The sequence below is a fragment of the Ceratotherium simum genome, chromosome 34, assembly GCF_057802395.1.
Source record: "Ceratotherium simum simum isolate JZ-2026a chromosome 34, ASM5780239v1, whole genome shotgun sequence".
In the NCBI taxonomy this organism is placed as follows: domain Eukaryota; kingdom Metazoa; phylum Chordata; class Mammalia; order Perissodactyla; family Rhinocerotidae; genus Ceratotherium; species Ceratotherium simum.
The window spans coordinates 19,974,259-19,987,693 of record NC_141933.1 but is presented as its reverse complement, the minus strand read 5'-3'; the positions used below and the strand labels follow the sequence as shown (position 1 = coordinate 19,987,693).

Here is a 13,435-nt window from a genome sequence, read left to right as displayed (position 1 = left end):
AATAGTTGAGAATCCCTTAAAACGTCATACTTATTTCTATAGATTTCACCCATTTTAAATGGACGGGTTGCTTTCACTGCTTGGCATTTGCCCTTGTGGAGGGGAATTGAGGGTGGAATTGTCCACGTCATTTAAAAAAAATTACTATTACTATTATTATTATTTTTTATTAACTAAACTCTGGACTTGATTCAGATTTCATGTTTTTCCACGAAAGCCCTTTCCTGTTCCAGGATCCAATCCAGGATGCCACATGGCAGTTAGTAAAATTTTACTTTTTAGTTACACAAAATGCAGGAATATATTTTCCTTTTTACAAGTGGGAACATAACAGATAAAGCTAAAGATTTCCTTTGACTGTTGCCCCTAATCTGGGCCCCTTGGCCCTTTTGCAGAGATAGTACTGAAAAGGCTGACTTCTCCCCTCTCTCTTTCTCTCTTATCTTTCATGGCTGGTTTCTTTCTTTGGACGACTGCTTTTGGTTACATTTGTGAATGTTAACGTTTGTGTATGATGAGGCTTCGTAATACCCTCTTCCCTCACTCTTCCTTTTTTTCCCTACTGTTTTCCACATTTTGAATAATGTGGATGCATTGCTTTTATAATGTAGATACATTTTTAAAAAATAAATAAGCATCGAAAGGTAGCTGTCATAAAGGAGATGGAAATGCCTGCTGCCCAGATGTAGGGAGACATGGGGAGGTCAGCCTAATGTGGGCTTAATGAGTACGCTTGAATCTGGGACAGGAGTGGCCCAGCCTGGGCGGAGTTCTGGTAATTAGAGGTACATGCTTCGGTCTGTGGTAGGAAACCAGTCTGTGTAATAACTAACTCTGTTGTAACAAGGGCCACTTTCTATTATCCGGCTGATGTCGAAATGGATGGTTTCTTTGGGGGCTCCTTTCTCAAAGCCATACAATTCTAAATATTTATTTGGTGCTTGCTAGTTGCCTGTCACTTTATTAGCTTCTCTGGAAGGTGTGAATTATGAAGACTGATTATCATAGTTGTAGTTGTGTAATTCACGTTTGGTTTTTTGGTTGGTGACATTCCCAGGTGGGCTCGGGGATGGGGTTTCTGAAGCTCTAAAGAGGTGCAGTTGTAAGAATGTGAGTACAGTATCGGCAGGCAGTTGTGGTGGAAAAGGAAGAGATCTAAACTCAGAATCAGAGGACGAGGGACTTCTGCTGCGTCTGAACGGAGTGTTGGCGAAGTCACTTCACTTCTCAGAAACTTGGCTGCCTTGTCTTTAAAGGGGGCTAATAAACTCTCCTTCTTGGGCATATTATGAGGATTTGATGAGCACATCCAAGTCTGTGCAAACACTTTCTCAGCTGTTGTACCAATGTAAAAGTCCCATGTTTCGTCGTCACCCCTCCCATGTAGCTGCCTTGCAGCTGCCCCGTGCAGTTCAGCACTCAGGGACTGCCTGATTTCGCTTGCCTTTCTGATGTTCTTAGGGAGCCTTTCTCTCTGCATCTAACCTCTTTTCTTGGCTTTTAGATCCAGACAAGTGAGAGTCACCCTCTGCGACAGTTCCATTTCACCTCCTGGCCGGACCACGGTGTTCCTGACACCACCGACCTGCTCATCAACTTCCGGTACCTTGTTCGTGACTACATGAAGCAGATTCCTCACGAATCGCCGATTCTGGTGCATTGCAGGTATGCAGATGACGCCCCACATGTGACAGATTTCAAACGTAATTATAGATATGGACACTTGTGAAAAGCAAAGCATAGGAGGGAATGCAACAGGCATTTATAAATTCAGGAAAGGTTTGGATAAGGGACCATAGACTTGTTCCCTAAGTCCTGAGACTTTAGAACAGTGCGTTGGCAAACTATAGGCCATGGGCCAGACCTGGTCGGCTGCTTGTATTTTTTTTTTAAACCATAATGTATTTTAATTTATTTCTTATTTATAATATTTTCTTGTAAAATATTTCAACCTTACAAAAATATAGAGATTAATAACAATTTAATAAAGCATAACATGAAGCCGTATATGTTTCTTTTTGTTCATATTACATTACGGATGTAATTAAAGTCTCTGCTTACTAGTTTCCCATCCCATTCTCCTTCTCATATAGGTAAACGTGGTCCTGAAGTTGATCTATATCACTCTCTTATATGCTTTTATAGTTTATTATATACGTATGTATCTCTATGGTTTTATGTAGCTTTAAACTTTTACCTGATTTTTATGATGTATACGTCATTCTGCAACCTGCTTTCTTCATTCAGCATTTGGTTTGGTATTTAACAATGTTGAAACACATAGCCCTACTTGATTTTATTTATGTATTTAAAAGTATTTTTTTTTGACATACAAAAAGCTATACATAATTAATGTACACAACTTGATGAGTTTGGAGATAGGTATCCACCCATGAAACCATCACCATGATCTCTTTGGCTGCCTATTTTTGTAAATAAAGTTTTATTGGAACACAGCCATGCCCATTTGTTTACATAATGTCTGTAGTTGCTTTCGTGCTACAATGGCAGAAAATGAGCATTTGGTCTGCAGAGTCGTAGATATTTACTATCTGGCCCCTTACAGAAAAAGTTTGCCACCCCCTCCCCTAGAACAGAAAGAAATTAGCTTTGAAGCTAAAGGAATTAATTTAGGACAGAAGAAAGGAGGGGCTTTGTGGCCCTATGGGGAATAAATTGATGAAATTTGCCATCCTAGGTTATGGTGGCAACTTGGATTGGACTGAGATTCAGGAAGCTCTAGCAAGATGTTTTATTTGTGGTGTTTGACTCAAAAGAATTTTAGGACTTGGGTCCCAGTCCCAAGCGAGTGTAGTCTGACTTGCTGAGGGTTCAACTGTGCAAATGTTTAAGGATCCTGGGCATTGCCCTCAAAGTCTGGTAGTGGAGGAGAGCAAGATATATGTACAAATGGGGAAATCTGAGAGTTTACAGTAGAGGTAACCCATGATGATGTGCTTGTTTCTCCTGTCTTCCAGCGCTGGGGTTGGAAGGACAGGCACTTTCATTGCCATTGATCGTCTTATCTATCAGATCGAGAATGAGAACACTGTGGATGTGTACGGAATTGTGTATGACCTTCGAATGCACAGGCCTTTAATGGTGCAAACAGAGGTGAGGCCAAGATCTGTGTTTGATATCCACCCTCCCCATCCATTTTTAAAAGGTTGCATCATGTCGCACATTTGTGTTAAAATATTTCACCCTTCCAGATCTTTCTGGCTTTTGGCTGTGAGGTAACACTAGATTTCTTTAAGATCCTAAACTGAAGTTGAATTGTCTGATACAGTGACAGAGTGGTGCTGATGTCAGCAATGGAGCTACGAACCGAGATAGTATCAGGATCCTAATCAAATAATCTTAGCAAGTCTCTGAACTTTGGCTTCTGGGTTTTAAACTCATAAAACTGGCATTTTCACTCTTTGTTTCTAAGAAAGTCTGATCATCTTTAAAATAAGCTAATGAAATGGACTTATCAAATATTAATGATATGAAATAGCATAATGCTGCTTTAAGCATTAATGCGGCAATGTGTCCTCACCCAGCCTTGTAAATGTTAAAAACGTCAATTAGCATAGCTAAAAAAGGATGGCTGGCCAATTCAGAAAATGAATGCTTAATATCTACAGTGTCATTTGTGTAAGACTGTTGGATTTGGCTTTCCCTGAAATGTTCCTGATAAACATTGTTTTCGAGGCATGTTCTCAACAAATATATTGGGAAACAGCCTTCCTCAGTGCTGTAGGGGTGACTGTGCCTTGACTGGGATGAGAGCAGAATATTAATTTTGTATCAGGCTGTCACCCTGTACCAATTTAGAACTCTATGAATATGTGCTGTGTTTTTGAGTCTAGCAGGGAATGTTTTAGAGGCCTGGGTACATTGTGTGCTTTGGGGTGAGTAGCATGGTTGTTTGGAAAGAGTGGAATTCACCTCCTGTGATGGTCAGAAGAGAGATTTTCTTTTTTCTGCTATGATTGTATAGTGTAGTAGTTCTCAATCTTTTATCTTCTTTTGAGAAACACAGAAATCTCATACCTGCTACAAATTCTTTTCTTGTCTCTTTTTAATTTTGAAAAGAGTACAAACCTGTTCATATTAAAAAACTTAGCAATACAGGATTATATGGAGTATATTTTTCTCTTTTGCTTTTTCTTCCCCAATCCCACTCTCTAGAGGTAGCCAATGTTTACGGTTTGTATATATCTTTACAGGCTTCTTTATGTACATTGGTAGAAAAACACATGTACATATACAGAGTATGTTTTAAAAATCGCGTCCTATTTTATATATAATGCTGCCCTGTGGTTTTTTTTCCCTCTCATTGCATCATGCACATCTTTCTGTGACAGCATGTACCTCTTCTTCCTCTTTTTGATGGCTACCTGCAGATTCTGATATGGTTGCCTGAAGGGTGGTCCTCACCCAACTCTACCCCCATCACCTGCTTAACCCACCCTCTCTGTTGAGAGTCACAATTTACTCCTTATTCTGCACATCCGCACTAGCCAAGAAAATCTTATTGGATTTTCTGTCGTTTGAATGTATCTGTGCATTATTTCTTCTACTCCTTTCTTTGCTCTTCCCCAAGATTCTGGTATTTCTCCTTGGAGAGCGAAGGTGTGGGGAGTCTGCCCCTTTGGTTGAGCATCACTGATGATGAGAATCTTGTTCTCTGTGCTGTCAGATTTCACCAGGATGTTGTTACCTTTTGACACATGTTAACTTGAAGTGTTCGCTGGTGGGTGGGATTGGGGGGTTGGTTATCTGTTTGAAAATAACCTTGGGTGCTGATCTCTGGCGCCTGTGCTCATTTGCTCTCTCTCTTTCCTTTTCTAACAGGACCAGTATGTTTTCCTCAATCAGTGTGTTTTGGATATTATCAGATCCCAGAGGGACTCAAAAGTAGATCTCATCTACCAGAACACAAATGCAATGACAATCTATGAAAACCTTGCACCGGTGACCGCGTTTGGAAAGACAAATGGTTACATCGCCTAATTCCAAAGGAAACCTTTCTGGAGTTAACCAGACCGTCACATCCACAGCAAAGGAACATGCCCCGATGTTGACATGTTTTTATATGTCTAATATCTTAATTCTTTGTTCTGTTTTGTTAGAACTAACTTGAGGGTGTGAAGCTGCACACGTAAAACATGACAAATGAGAAGTTGGGGCTGTCGGGGGCTGTGGATGGGTGGTGGGCAAATCAGTTCTATTCCTGATTACCACTGGGATCAGTTCACTTTTTTTGTTTTTTCTTGAGAATTCCGGAACACCAGGAGAAGTGAGCTATGATTTCCTTTTTCTTTTTCAAAACAGATTCTTTTTAAAAAAGACTATTTTATATGATTCACATGCTAAAGCCAGGATTGTGTTGGGTTGAATATATTTTAAGTATCAGAGGTCTATTTTTACCTACTGTATCTTGGGATCTAGCTGATGGAAAATACATAGTTGTGGATGATGATCATGTAGGGAGGGGTATGTGGTGCCTCTTCCGCCTGAGTTTTCTATTTAAACATGTGCCTTTTCTGAATTATGCTTCCACAGGCAAAACTCAGTAGATATCTATATTTTTGTATTGAATCTCATAATTGGAATATATGAAATATTTAAACAGTAGTTTAGTATCAGAGGTTCAGCCTTCTCAGTAACATTCCTGTTCTCAGTTGATTAGAGGAGGCCCCTCCCCCACTTCCCCCTTCCCCCATTTTGTGCTTTATTCTTTCTGCCCCTTTCCCTCCCAATTTGCCCCAAAGACACCTCTGTTGGCCACATTTTCAGCCCATTGGTTGAGTGACAGTAGAAACTATATATCACCCTGAGAATTTCTGGGGGAAACCCTACAGTGATGTAATCTCCATTTCTCATCCCTGTTTTATTTTTTTTCTCAATTCTCTATTTGTTAAGAAGGATTATTTAAAGGTGCAATATGTGACTTAGTGATTCATGAGGCTCTAGGTTTTTAGTGACGTTTTACTCAGGTTGGCATTTTATGTGTCTGTGTGTCCGTGTATATGTGTGTGTGTTTTTAAAAGCGTGGCAATCTGTGAACACTTCAGTGTGAAAACAGTGTCAAATTAATCGCTCCTTCCTCAAAGTCCACTGGCTTTAGTCTGTATCTGCAGTGACACATATTGGTATCTACTGTATAAATATATACTAAACTCTTAAAACAGTCATTCCTTTGAATTGAGGTGTACAAAGTTTGAATTTGTATCAAAGATGTAATTATTATTTTTAAAACCTCTTTTCACTATACTGCTGCTGTAATTACTTTGATTTTTTTTTTAATGTAGATTAATTTTTTTTTTGCTTCAGGTGTGTATTCACCAAGAATTTCAGAATTTATGTGGATTTATTTTATTGGTACATAATCTGTCAACTTCTCAAGGCATTAACATGAAAGGATTTGTTTCTTTTTATTTTATATTGTGGCTCAGGTTATATTTTGAAGAAGTTTTGAGTTTATCCTCCAATAGGCAATGAAGTGTACAAGGTCTTATGAAGGAATTACAATCTCTGGAGTCCTGTGGCCGTTTTCCACAGTAATGAATCCTGCTGTAAACTTAGGACAAATGTGTCCTGTTGAAAATGGGAGCGGGGACTTCTCTGAGGCCCTGGTCACTGTTGACCTGTGGGAGCCCGTCTCCTCACCCTGCCATGCTCCTCAGCTCGCCGGCACTTTGCTAACCGACTGGACGTGTTAGTGGGAGTTTTAGGGTTATGAAGGGTGAACCACATGTACTGAAAGCCCTTGATTTGGTTCCGAGGTTTCATGCTGTACGTCTTATCTCCCTTTCCCTTTGAGGTACTTAAAGGATTAAAAGGAAAGGTGGTGGTGGTGGTGTCATATTTTGGGAGAACCTTACTTCCCAAATGGAAATTGCACTTTTTGCTGGAGGCTTTGCTCTCTTTGGTAGTAAGCAGTTCATTCAGTATCAGGCCCTAAAGGAGTGGGCTGGCCTGGCCATATTGGACCCTCTTGACTCACCTGCAGAGGGGCCTTTGGCTCTGTAGGTCTGAATCAGGGAGGCCATGCCATCCCGGGCTGTTGAGTCAAGCTGGGTTTGGGCAGATTGCTTCCAAACCCTCACACTGGTCTGCCCCTCAGGGCATGCAGATCTTGGAGAGTTCCATAACTTCATTCAGAGGTCCCTGTTCAGGCAGCATTTCTGTGGGCCACACACCTCCCCACTCCAGTTTGTCAGGAAACCATTGTGATGGATGCCTAGGTGTCAAATCCCCATAGATGCTCCGCTCTGCCCACATGGCTGCCATGGAGAAGTCGGAGGGAAGGACTTGGCTCTAAAAATCCCTTTAAAAAATTAAAGCAACAAGAATTATAAACACTGAATAAAAATGCAAAAAAACAGAAACCCTCCTCCCTTCCACCTGGTATGGGCCTGGGAAATGGGCAGCAACCCCACAAGCCGCCCTTGGACATCATTCCCAATCTCAGGAGGAAGGCTTGTGGTGGAGAGGTCTGGATTCCAAATGGGCAGGTCACAGGAAGGTCACGATACTTCTCTGCATCCTGAAGAGGGCTGGGGACTGGGCTAGTGGGGGTGGTGAGGGTATTTATAGCACAGTGATTGAAAAGGGAAGATTAATGTGTAAATAGAAAGGACACACGGGCTGGGGGTTGGTCATAGAAAAGAGAAGGTGCTTTTGAGCTCCTGTTCCAAACGCTCCAGGAACGATGAACTAGGGAATGTGAGGAGTCCAGTGGAATGGAGGGGATGGTGTGATCGCCACTGCTTAGTATTTGACAGTTGCATCCAGGAAAGCAGTCAGGGGATTAGTTGAAAGGACCAAAGATTGGTGGTCAGTTGGTTTGGGGGATTTGGGCCATTGACATCTTCACCCAAGAGCAAGGACTTTTTGTCTCCAAAGTCAAATCTAGTGGTGATTGACACAAGTAGAAAATGACATGTGGGGTCTGTTCCCTGCGGCCATGTAGTGCCCTCCAGCTTGACTTTGGCGTCATTGACTCCACTGGATTTGGGCCCCATCAAGTCAGAGGCTCTTGGGGGGTGGGGCCAACCGTGCAGCTGACTCACATTCGTTTGTCATCTGGGATGGGAAAGGCTGGTTTTCTTTTCAAATGCTTGATTGTGCTTATTGAGCTAACAGGCCTTGGTGACTGATGTTGATTTGCCTCAAAGTCTAAGTTCTGAGTTTCCAGACTGTGTAGCAGCCGAGTGTTCCACATACTGTAGCTTTTTTCCCTGGGGGCACATATGGATAGGACATGTTGATGTGGACTCTAAAACTGTAATTTTCTTGTAACTATTTTGGAATGATGCATATTTCTAATGTTTGTTATACTTGTACAGAGTATTGCTGTCGGTTGCTTTTTTTTGTTTGTTTTTTAAGGAAAAAAATGGCCTGAAAAAATTTTTTAAAAAGACTTAACAAATACCAAATATAAAAAATGTCAACACATGATGCTTTTGTTTGTTTCTTTTTTTTCCCCTCCTTACTATATGTCCACACTGTTTCATCTACCAAGCAGTTTACAGGCTGCATTCAACTGGGGCATCCTTAACAAAAACACATTTCCCTTGGTGGTTTTCCACATTGGATTAGTTTGCTAGGGCTGCCATAATAAAGTACAGTAGACTGGGGGCCTTAAACAACAGAAGTTTATTTTTTCACAGTTCTAGAGGCTGGAAGTCCAAGATCAAGGTGTCAGCAGGGTTAGTTTCCTCTGAGGCCTCTCTCCTTGGCTTGTAGACGGCCGTCTTCTCTCTGTCTTCACCTGGTAGTCCCTCTGTGAGTTTCGGTGTCCTAATTTTCTCGTTTTATAAGGACAGCAGTCATATGGGATTACAGCCCACTCTAATGACCTCTTTTACCTTAAATTACTTCTTTAAAGACCCTGTGTCCAAATACAGTCACATTCTGAAGTACTGAGTATTAGGACTTGAACATGAATTTTGGGGAGACATAATTCAGCCCCAAACACACATCCAGGGTGGTTAAGTGGAAAGGAGACTTTGAAGAAGTGAGTGTGCCTCTAAGATGTGGCTGTGTGTGCTCTCAGAGGGTCGGATGCGTGGGTCTGCAGATGGACAGACACCCGCTTGGTGGTGGCAGACATGCCTTAGGTAAGTCCCCATGATTTTTAGAGGGTTTTTTGTTAATGGATTTGGGGAATCCCATTATGTCTTGATGCAAACTCTAGGCAGACTAAGATGATTTTGTTTTGCAATCTCTCTCATTCCCCTTGTCTGAGACTAATTAATTAATCCATTCAACAGCAATGGATTGAGTGCCTACTGTGAACCAGTCACTATACCTCAGTGCCTACTGTGCACCAGCCCTTACCTCGGTGCCTACCCTGCCCCAGCCACCATACCTCAGGGGCTGAGGGTTCAAAGGTGAACAAAACGGACAAAAATCTCTACCTCATGGAGCTTACGTTCTAAGGGGAGCCAGACAAACAACATATGTAAACAAAATAGTATGTTAGATGGTGAAAATTTGGAGAAAAATAGCATTTCACTCCCTGATGCACCAACTCGTCATTTTCACACGATAGGCAGTGGGGTTACACCGTGTCAAGGAGCTCTCCACACAGCCCTGCTTTGGGAGAGAATAAAAAGAGAGAGAGACTGTTAGGACAGCAGCAGGCCGTATTCCTCAGGCCCGTCAGGGAGACAAAGATGAACGCAGAGGAAGTCCTGCCCGTAAGAAGTGGGCAGTCCAGAGGGAGGGGCCGGGGGCATGTGGGAGGCCAATGCAAAATGAACCCTGCAAAATACCAGAGGAGGTTTAAAGGAACAGGTCACAGGGATCCCAGAAGAAGGAAGAGGGGGTGGTATTTGAGCTGAGTCTTAAGCAGAATTTTAGCAGGAGGATAAAAGGAGGGAAGGTTTGGGGCGTGCAAGTGCACGCTTTGCTTGGAGAATGGCGAGTGCATCAAGGTGACAGACTATGAGTGTGCTGGGAGGGGTGAGGTGAGGTGAGGCTGATGACCCTGTAAGGTAAGAGCTCTAGGATTGTGTGCACAGTTGACTGAAACTGTCTCACCTTTAAAACCATGTACCAGGCCTCTGTGTGTGTGTGTGTGTGTGTGTGTGTGTGTGTGCATGTGTGCAGACATTCACATACATACATACATAAACACATATACAGATACATACACACACACACACACACACAGTTTTACCTTCACTGTTTTCTTTGGAAGCCAGCCCTGTGTGGTCTAGTGGTTAAGATTCCACATTCTCACTGCTGAGCCTGGGTTCATTTCCAGTTGGGGAACCACCCCACCTGTCTGTTGGTTGTCATACCGTGGCAGCTGCATGTTGTGATGCTGAAAGTTGTGCCACCAGGATTTCAAATACCAGCGGGGTCACCCATGGTGAACGGGTTTGAGCGGAGCTTCTAGACTAAGACAGACTAGGAAGAAGGACCTGGCCACCTGTTTCTGAAAAAATTGGCCATGAAAACCCTATGAATAGCAGTGGAACATTGTCTGGTATAGCGCAGGAAGATGAGAGAATGGTGCAAAAAGATGGGCGGTCTTTTGCCCATTTTTAAATTGGGTTGGTAGTTTTTTTGTTGTTGAGATGCATGAGTTCTTTATATATTTTGGAGATTAAGCCCTTATCAGATAAAGAAGATGTGGTATACATACACAATGGAATACTACTCAGCCATAAGAAACGATGAAATCCAGCCATTTGTGACAACGTGGATGGACATTGAGGGTATTATGCAAAGTGAAATAAGTTAGAGGGAGAAGGTCAAATACCGTATGATTTCCTTCATTAAGTAGTAGATAATAACGACAATAAACAAACACATAGGGACAGAGATTGGATTGGTGGTTACCAGAGGGGAAGGGGGGAGGGAGGAGGGTGAAAGGGATAATTTGGTACATGGGTGTGGTGATGGGTTGTAATTAGTATTTGGGTGGTGAACATGATGTAATCTATGCAGAAATAGAAGTATAATGATGTACACCTGAAATTTTTACAATGTTATAAACCAATGTTACTGCAATAAACAAAAAATTTAAAAAAATAAAAATTAAAAAATTAAAAGCACTTCCAAATGAAAAAAAAATAAAGATGGGCGGGGTTCTGCTCTGCTGTACACAGGGGTGCTAGGAGTCGGAATCAAATTGACAGCACTAACAAGAAAAATTTTCTTTGGATGGGAACTGCATGGAGGTCACAAGGGTGACCATAATAGGATGGAAGGAAGGGCACCGTCAGACACTTGGCTGGTTAGTGGGAGTAGAGGATGTAATTGACCACACAGAACAGGTTACACTGTAGCACTTCCAGTGGGAGACACATTTCCCTGCCTTTAGGTCACAATAGGTTCTCAGCGGTCACTGATAGTGGGCAGAGCAGGCGGGGTCCTTTCAGGGCTTTCCAGGAGCTTGCCTTGCCTCTCTCTTTCTCCCCTCACTCTCTTTCTTTTTCTCTCTCTTTCTCCCATCCTCCTCACCTCTCCCAGCCATCTGGAGACTACAGCTAAATGTGACCTGCTTGCCAAGCGTAAAATAACTAGTGACAATTCCAGCACATTCCTGAGTTGTTTACTGTGAAAAACTGGGTAAAATAAGGTCAGTCTTCCAGGCATGGCGTCCCTGAGTACGCCCAGGTCTGCCCGAGGTCCGTTGCTGTATATATTCTCTGATCAGGCAAAAAGCACAGATCTGGAGCATTTCACAACTGAATTATTCCAGACACAAATACTCCCCTAGTTGAGGATAGAAAGTAGTTGCTTTTAAAAAGATGCTTCTGGACGTATAGTGGTACGAAGAACGGTGCAGGCCCGAACATTTGGGGTCCTGAGCTTTAGTTCTCCCCCTACCCAAATTGACTGAGTAGAAATCACAGAACCTTTCTACTTTTTTTTTATTGATGTTTTAATAGTTTATAACGTTGTGAAATTTTGGGTTGTACATTTTTGTTTGTCCATCACCATATATATGACTCCCTTCACCCCTTGTGCCCACCCCCTACCCCCATTGCCCCTGGTAACCACAATACAGTTTTCTCCGTCCGTGTGTTGGTTTATATTCCACATATGAGTGAGATCATACAGTGTTTGTCTTTCTCTTTCTGGCTTATTTCATTTAACATAATACCCTCCAGCCCCATCCATGTTGTTGCAAATGGGACTATTTTGTCTTTTTCTATGGCTGAGTAGTATTACGTTGTATATATACCACATCTTCTTGATCCAATCATCAAGCGAGGGGCACTTGAATTGCTTCCACTTCTTGGCTATAGTGAATAATGCTGCAATGAACATAGGGGTGCATAAGCCTCTTTGGATTGTTGATTTCAGGTTCGTTGGATAGATTCCCAGTAGTGGGATAGCAGGATCATAGGGTATTTCTATTTTAAATTCTTTGAGGAATCTCCATACGGTTTTCCATAGAGGCTGCACCAGTTTGCACTCCCACCAGCTGTGTATGAGGGTTCCTGTTTCTCCACATCCTCTCCAACATTTGTTGTTTTTTGTCTTGGTGATTATAGCCATTCTAACGGGCGTGAGGTGATATCTTAGTGTTGTTTTGATTTGCATTTCCCTGATGATTAGTGGTGATGAACATCTTTTCATGTGCCTATTGGCCATCTGTATATCTTCTTTGGAGAAGTGTCTGTTCATTTCCTCTGCCCATTTTTTGATCGGGTTGTTTGTTTTTTGTTAGAACCTTTCTACTTTTGATAAGCATTAGGTGGCAGGGAGCTGAAGTTTGTTTGGAGTGTCAGGAGTGCAGTGTCTGTGGCTCATTGACTACACAGCCCCATGTGCCTGAGCAGAGGTGGGTGCGAGTTAATGTCTTTTTGTTAAAGCTATTAACTTAAAAAGCAAATTCACCTGTTATTTTAGCCTCAAAATGAGTTTATTCAGGAATAGCCAAAAGAATCACAATTTGGGGTGTGCGTTATATGGTGAACCATATGCAAATCTGGAAAACAATGGAGGGGAGCTGCGTTTATAGGGAAAAAGGAGGAGTGGGGAGGATTGTTCTAAATGAAAGTCCACTGGAGGAAAGTAACACTTCAAGGTGGCAATAACTTCTCATTGGCTGGGCTGTTGCTGGGTGGGGAGAGAAATCTTCCTTCGGGACTAACGTAGTTTTACTTCCTGTAAGATGCTGGCCTCTATCTCTTCCTGTTTGATGTAACTGACGATGTGTGATATGGCGTGAGAGCTCCCCCTGGAGGCCTTCCCAGCTCCAATTTAATTAAGGTTTTTAATTAATTTCCACAAAGCTGAGGAAGTTTAGAGACTTGGGTCCCTCAGAGGACATTGTCCCATGGGTGTTTTGAGCCATGATATTATCTGGCCATCACACCTTCAACTGACAGGGGTCCACCCTCATGTCCTGGACCCTACCACTCAGCAGAGAGGGGGCTTCAGGGTGAGTTCAGTAAGAAAAAAGATGACAGGT

General features: G+C 42.3%; 1 protein-coding gene across 1 annotated transcript in view; it reads left to right on the top strand.

Moving 5' to 3' along the window:
- PTPRJ (protein tyrosine phosphatase receptor type J) overlaps window positions 1–8,454 on the top strand; it is a 161,246-nt gene extending 152,792 nt beyond the window's left edge. Inside the window, exons 23-25 of the mRNA XM_087422935.1 lie at window positions 1,505–1,665; window positions 2,979–3,114; window positions 4,843–8,454. Of these exons, the coding sequence (XP_087279061.1) occupies window positions 1,505–1,665; window positions 2,979–3,114; window positions 4,843–5,001 (456 nt within the window). The 3' untranslated portion in view covers window positions 5,002–8,454. The remainder of the gene's footprint in view (window positions 1–1,504; window positions 1,666–2,978; window positions 3,115–4,842) is intronic.
- The last annotated feature ends 4,981 nt before the right edge of the window (window positions 8,455–13,435 follow it).